The sequence below is a fragment of the Empidonax traillii genome, unplaced genomic scaffold, assembly GCF_003031625.1.
Source record: "Empidonax traillii isolate 1590-97213 ecotype Southwest subspecies unplaced genomic scaffold, ASM303162v1 scaffold1417:size190790, whole genome shotgun sequence".
NCBI lineage: Eukaryota > Metazoa > Chordata > Aves > Passeriformes > Tyrannidae > Empidonax > Empidonax traillii.
Genome location: NW_020956610.1, coordinates 180003 through 186061, shown reverse-complemented (window position 1 = coordinate 186061; position 6059 = coordinate 180003). Strand labels below are relative to the sequence as shown.

The following is a 6059-nucleotide window of genomic DNA, read 5'->3' as shown; positions in this document are numbered from 1 at the left end:
CAAAAACAAAAAAAACACCCCCCAACCCCCTCTCCCCGCATCAATAAATGTAATTTGATTTTTTTTCAGAAGCTGACATTTGGGTCTCGTTGGGGGGGAAGGGGTTAATGGATGGGGGGGGTGGTCTAGCAACCAGGTGAGGGACCCCAAAACCAGGTGGGGACACCCCAAAGAACCAGGTGAGGTGTCCCCCAAAAACAAGGTGAGAGGGACCCGAGAACCAGTTGACCCCAAAACCAGGTGAGGAGACCCCCCAAGGAACCAGGGGAGGGGAACCCCAGGTGAAGGGGAAGCAGGAAGGAGCTGAGGGGACCCCAAGCCCCAGGTGAGAGCCCCCCCAGGAAGCAGCTGAGGCGGGGGGGTCTCGCTGTGCTCCGGGTTTATTGGCGGGTTCGAAGCTTCACAGTTTGGAGTCGCCGGCGGCATTTGTTGGGTGGGGGGAAGGGGGCAATTCATGGACCTCCCCCCAGGCCCCCCCTCCCCAAATCCAACCCCCCCCCCCTTCCATTCCCTTAAAAAGCTGATACGAAATAGAATAGGGCAGTCGGTGTTAGTCGGCCCCGTCGACGTGCAGGGGGGTGTGGGGGGGCCCCGGCCGGGGGGCACAGGGGTGCCCGTTGAGCTGGGTGGGCACCGGGGTCTTCTTGGGGGCCAGGGGGCAGGAGGCCCCCCCGGGACAGGCACGTTTGGGGCTGGGGGCCGGTCGCTGCATCTTGTGCTCCAGCAGCATGTGGTTCTGGGGGGGCAGCCCCAGGCAGGCCCTGGGGGGAAACAGAGAGAGAGAGGAGGGGTCAGGGCTGGGCACCCCAAGATGGGGGAATGGGGGTGGCATCGGGCACCCACAGTGGGGGGGAAACGGTGTGGGGGGAACTGGGGGCACGGGGTGGGCATTTGAGGCACTGGGAGCCACTGGAGTTGGGCATCCCAAGCACTGAGCACTGGGACCCACTGGTGCTCGGGCCCATTAATACTGGGCACTGGGGAACCACTGGAATTGGGCACCCCAGGCACTGGGAACCCCTGGGCATTAATTAGGCACTGGGACCCACTGGAGTTGGGAACTCTGGGCACTGGGACCCGCTGGCATTGGGACCCACGGGTGGGTGGGATGTGGGATCCCCCGGGTACCTCAGGATGTTCTCGATGCAGCTGCGCTGGCGGAAGAGCGCGTTGACCACGGGGGTGCCCTCGGGCACCAGCGGGGCCTTGCAGAGGAAGGCGAGGATGGAGAGGACGCTGTGGAAGCCCTGGAATTCGGGATCGGCCTCGGTGCAGAAGGTGATGCGCTGGCACAGCTCCGTCAGGATGGCCAGGTCCAGGATGATGGGGCTGGCCAGCAGCGAGTCCTGCGGGCACCACGGGGGAAGGAGAGGGGTGAGGAGCCACCCCTTTGCGCCGAGGGGGACACCGCGGGGACAGCCCGGCCGCCCCCCACGCACCTCGCAGGTGTTGTGGATGACGATGGTGTTGGTGCCGCCCATCATGATCTCCGACGTGTACTCGTCCAGCGCCCGCTTGCTGTCCCCCACGTAGGGCACGTACTTGATCACCACCTGCGGAGCCACGGCCCCGTCACCTCCACCGTCACCCCCCACCCCTGTGCCACCCCCCCGTGCCCACCCCCCAACTCACGCAGTGGTCGGGCTTGTCCTGGGGCCCGTAGAGGATGGGGTTGGCCTGGACTGTGTCATCCACCACGTTGCTCTTGGAGATCTCCTTGGAGCGGAACTGCTGTGGCGCCGAGAGGTTCTTGCCGTCGTTGTTGCCCAGGTGGTTGTAGCTCACGATGGATTTGGTCTGGGCACAGCGGGGAGGGCCAAGTCACCCCCTGCCACCTTCCAGACCCCCCCCCCCCCTCCCCCAGGACAGTCCCCTGCCCTTCCCCACGCACCTTGAGCCCGGCGCCCACCAGGAAATCCACCAGCACCGACTTGAGCTTGGTCTGGCCCGACTTGAAGTCGTCGCCGCCGATGAAGACGCGGCGCTGGGCGGCCAATTCCACGGCCCCCGGCACGAAGGTGTTCTGGGGGGAGCCGTTGATGTAGGCACAGCCCTCCAGGATGCTGGCCACGGCGAAGAGCGTGGACGGGGACACCTCCAGGCCTTTCTGCGGGGGACAGGGGACAGCTCAGTGCCACCGAGGAGGGGGGGGACACATCCCCCTGCCACCCCCCGCCCCCTCGGCCCGTGGGCCGACCTCGATGGCCCTGAGCAGGTTCTCGGCGGTGTCGTTGAGCCCTGGCACGACGTCACAGAAACGCTCCGTGTTGGCCGTCCAGAGCACGATGACTTTGTCCAGCCCGGTGATCTCCTTGAAGTCCCGGATGTCCCTGCGGATCTGCTCCACCTGGGGCGGGGGCCGAGGGGACGCGTCAGGGCCGTGGTGACCCCTCTCCGTGGCCCTGTGCATGTCCCCCACCCCCCTCACCCTGTGCCACCCCCTGCCCCGGGACCTGCTGAGCCATGGAGCCCTGGAGGACGTTGTCCGCCCGCTCCTCCTGGTTGGCGGCGATGAACTCGGGGATGTAGATGGAGGGCCGGGGTTTCATCTTCTCCATGTGGGGCCAGAGCTGCTCCTGCAGCGGCCAGTCCAGCACCTCGGCCCGCCTCATGGCCTCCGCCAGGTTCAGCGAGGAGATGTCCCAGCCTGGGGGACACGGCGTGACCCAAACGCTCAGGGTGACCCCCCCCACACACACACATGCTGTGGGGTGTGTCCCCCCCCCCCACGGTGTCCCACCTACCGTCGAAGATGATGTCGTTGGGGTGCACCATGGGCAGCAGGTCCCGGAAAGGCACGTAGACGTCACCGGTGGGGCCGGTGCCCAGGCACACGGTGGAGGCTTGGAGCAGGGAGCCGTAGTAGTTGGCTTTCTGGGATGGAGAGGGCAGGGATGAGCTGGAGTGGGGAGTAGGGGGGTCCCAGCACCTCCAAATGGGGGTGCAGGACACAGGTGCAGCTGAGCTCTGTGTCCCCATCCCTGTGGGACAGCCCCTGGGGCCCAGGACTTTGCTGGGGTCACGCTCCCACTTACTGGGGTCACCCTGGGGACATCCACCCCACTGAGGTCACACAGGGGACACCCCCTTTGCTGGGATCCCATTGGGGACACGCCCCTTTCTGGGGTCACACTGGGGACACCCACCCTGTTGAGGTCACACTGGGGACACCCATCCTTTCTGGGGTCACACTGGGGACACCCACCCTGCTGAGGTCACACTGGGGACACCCCCCTTGTTGAGGTCACACTGGGGACGCCCCCCTCGCTGGGGACACCCACCTCACTAGAGTCCAGCTGGGGACACCCACCCCGCCGGAGTCACACTGGGGACACCCCCCTTCCCCTTTCTGGGGTCACACCGGGGACACTCACCTTGCACCCGGTCTTGGTCATCCAGGACAGCCCCAGCTTGTTGGCCAGCACGGCCGCCGTCACCGTGGTGCCGTTGTTGCCCCCCCAGCCCACCAGCATCACCCCCAGGCGCGGGACCTGCCGCGCCGTGCGGAAGGTGAAGCGGGTGGAGCACGGCCGCACCTGGGGACGGACACACACGGGGGGACAGACAGACACGGGGGGACAGCTGGGCACGAGCACAGAGCCCCCTCAGGACCCCCCCCAAGGCCCCCCTCCCACCGCCCCACCTTGGTGACGCCGTTCTCCTTGCAGACGTGCACGGTGCTGTACGTGTACTTGGCCTCGATGAAGTCCTTGCTGTAGGTGACGTTGGGGCTCTCCACGAGGAACGGCTCTGCCATTGTTCCTGGAGCTGGAATAGGAGGAAATGGGTGTCAGCGCCGCTGGCCTGGCACGCTGGCACCCCCCACGCCCCGAATTCCACCCCCACACCCCTACCCCCCCCCACGGGCCCTCCGCCCTGCCGGGACGTGGCTGTGTGGCCAGTGGGGACTCTTGGCTCCCTGCCCTCCCAGCGTGGTGGTGGCACTGGGACGGCCACCGCAGCCCCTCCCCACCCGTGTCCTGGCACCGGCTGCTGCCCCCGGGACAGGCGGGGAGCAGGGAGGGGTGAGACCCCCGCCCCGGGACTTCCTGGAGCCCCCAGCCAGCTGAGGGATGCAGGGTCCCCTCAGGGTTGTCCCTGCTGTCCCCTCCCTGGGGGTGGCAGGGGCCACAGGAGGCCATGGGGGACTAGGGGTGTTCCCAGGGTATCCCTGCACGCTGAGGGGTCCGGGGGTGTGGGGGACATGGGGACCAGGGCTGTGCTCACTCCCTGGGGGTGACAGAGGTCGCTTCCAGGTGACACGGGGACCCCCTGCACCCTGGGGTGGCACAGGGGGCACGGGGACCAGGGCTGTCCCTGCTTCTGGGGGTTCCAAGGAGTGCAGGGCATGTGGGGACGGCGGCGTCCCTCCACCCTGGGGTGCAGAGAATGCAGGGACATGGGGACAGGGGCTGGCCCAGCTCCCGGGAGCGCAGGGAATTGGGGAACAGAGGCTGTCCCTACACCCTGACAGATGGGGCAGGGGACATGGGAACCAAGGCTGTCCCCACTCCAAGGGTTGTCCCAGGCTGTCCCCGCTCCTGGGGGTGGCAGAGGGGACACGGGCACAGGGGCTCTCCGCACTTCCACGGGGAAAGGGAATTTGGGGACAGGAGAAGTCCCAGCACCCGGGGATGCCGGGGCATGCGGGGACCCTGCCGAGGGCACGGGGGGACACGGATCCGGGCCCGCCCCCGTGGGGTCGCAAACCCGACCGTCCCCGGGGGCCACTCCCGCCGCCCCCGCGGGCACTCACCGGGCCGGGCCGCGCTGGAGGCGGCGGAGCCGGGGCCGGTGTCCGTGTCAGTGTCTGTGGCGGTGTCCGGTGCCGGTGCCCGGTGTAGGGTGCCCGGTGTTCGGTGCCCGGTGTCCGTTACCCGGTGTCCGGTGCTGCCCCGCGGGGACGATGCGATCGCGCTGCGGCCGCTCCCGCTCCCGCCGCTTAATCGGCTCCGCGGCCCCGCCCCGGCCCCGCCCCGGCCCCGCCCGCGCCCGGCCCCGCCCCCCCCCCGCACGTGCCCACCGGCACCGGCAGCCCGGGACCCCCCGAGCCCTCCCCGGACCCCCCCGACCCCGCGCCCGCCGCACGTGCCAGGGCTCCGGTACCGGGCACGGCATCGGTGGGAGGGGGGAGGGCGGGAGGTGTCGGGGGGGTTTGGGGAGGGGGGAGCGGCCACTGACCCGGGAAGGGGAAGTGTCGCCGGGGCCGGTCCCGGGCCGGGGCCGGGGGTCCCGCCGCCGCCTTCCGGCCATTGACAGCCCCGGGCCGGCGGCTTCCTGCGCCCGGGAATCGCGGGCGCCTTCCCACGGCGCTGCTCCCACGGGGATGCCAGCCCGGCACCCCACAGACCCCCGGCACCTCAAAAGTCATGGCACTCCAGAGCCCCCCGCTATGGGCACCCCGAAAGTCATGGTACCCTGGGAGCCCCGGTGTGGGCAAGTTAAAGGTCAAGGCCCCCTGCATCCCCTGGCATGGACACCCCAAAAGTCGTGGCACCCCAAAGGTCGCGGCACCCCAGAACCCCTGGTATGGGCGCCCCAAAAATCATAGCACCCCAGAACCCCTGATCTGGGAACCTCAAAAGTCACGGCACCCCAAAGGTCACGGCACCCCAAAGGTCACGGCACCCTAGAACCCCTGCTCTGGGCGCCCCAAAAGTGCTGGCACCCTGCACGCCCTGGCACGGGTCCCCCCCTGGAGCCCCTTGGCATTCCGGAGCCCCCAGCACGGGCACCCCCCACCCCTGCAGCCCCCCCCGCGGGTCCCCGCCGGCCATGCCCGAGGGGCACCGGCCGCACCCCAAACCCCCCCATGTGTGCCCGGGGAGCGTGGGGGGTGCCCGGGGGGGGTGGCACAGAGAAAGGGGCCGTGTCCGGCTCCCCGCTGGCGGCCCCCGGGGTCCCGCTGCCTTTCAATGGGCCGCCCCGCTTCAAAGGGACCCCCGGAGCCCGAGCAACGCCCCGGCCCCCTCCCCACCCTCGCTCCCCGCAGACACGGCGAGGACAGCTCTGCCCTCCCTCCGCCACCCACCCCGCTCCCCCGGGCTCGCTGCCATCGC

General features: G+C 69.1%; 1 protein-coding gene across 1 annotated transcript; it reads right to left on the bottom strand.

Annotated features, from left to right (window-relative positions):
* Positions 1–362: 362 nt before the first annotated feature.
* ISYNA1 (inositol-3-phosphate synthase 1) lies at positions 363–5371 on the bottom strand. Its single transcript, XM_027907195.1, has 12 exons — positions 5182–5371; positions 4757–4960; positions 3644–3768; positions 3375–3536; positions 2745–2874; positions 2454–2647; positions 2198–2347; positions 1892–2107; positions 1633–1797; positions 1440–1553; positions 1129–1346; positions 363–761 (listed from the first exon to the last, which is right to left on the bottom strand). Exons 1-12 carry the CDS (start codon positions 5369–5371, stop codon positions 551–553), a joined length of 2079 nt encoding a protein of 692 aa, XP_027762996.1. The 3' UTR covers positions 363–550.
* Between the last annotated feature and the right edge of the window lie 688 nt (positions 5372–6059).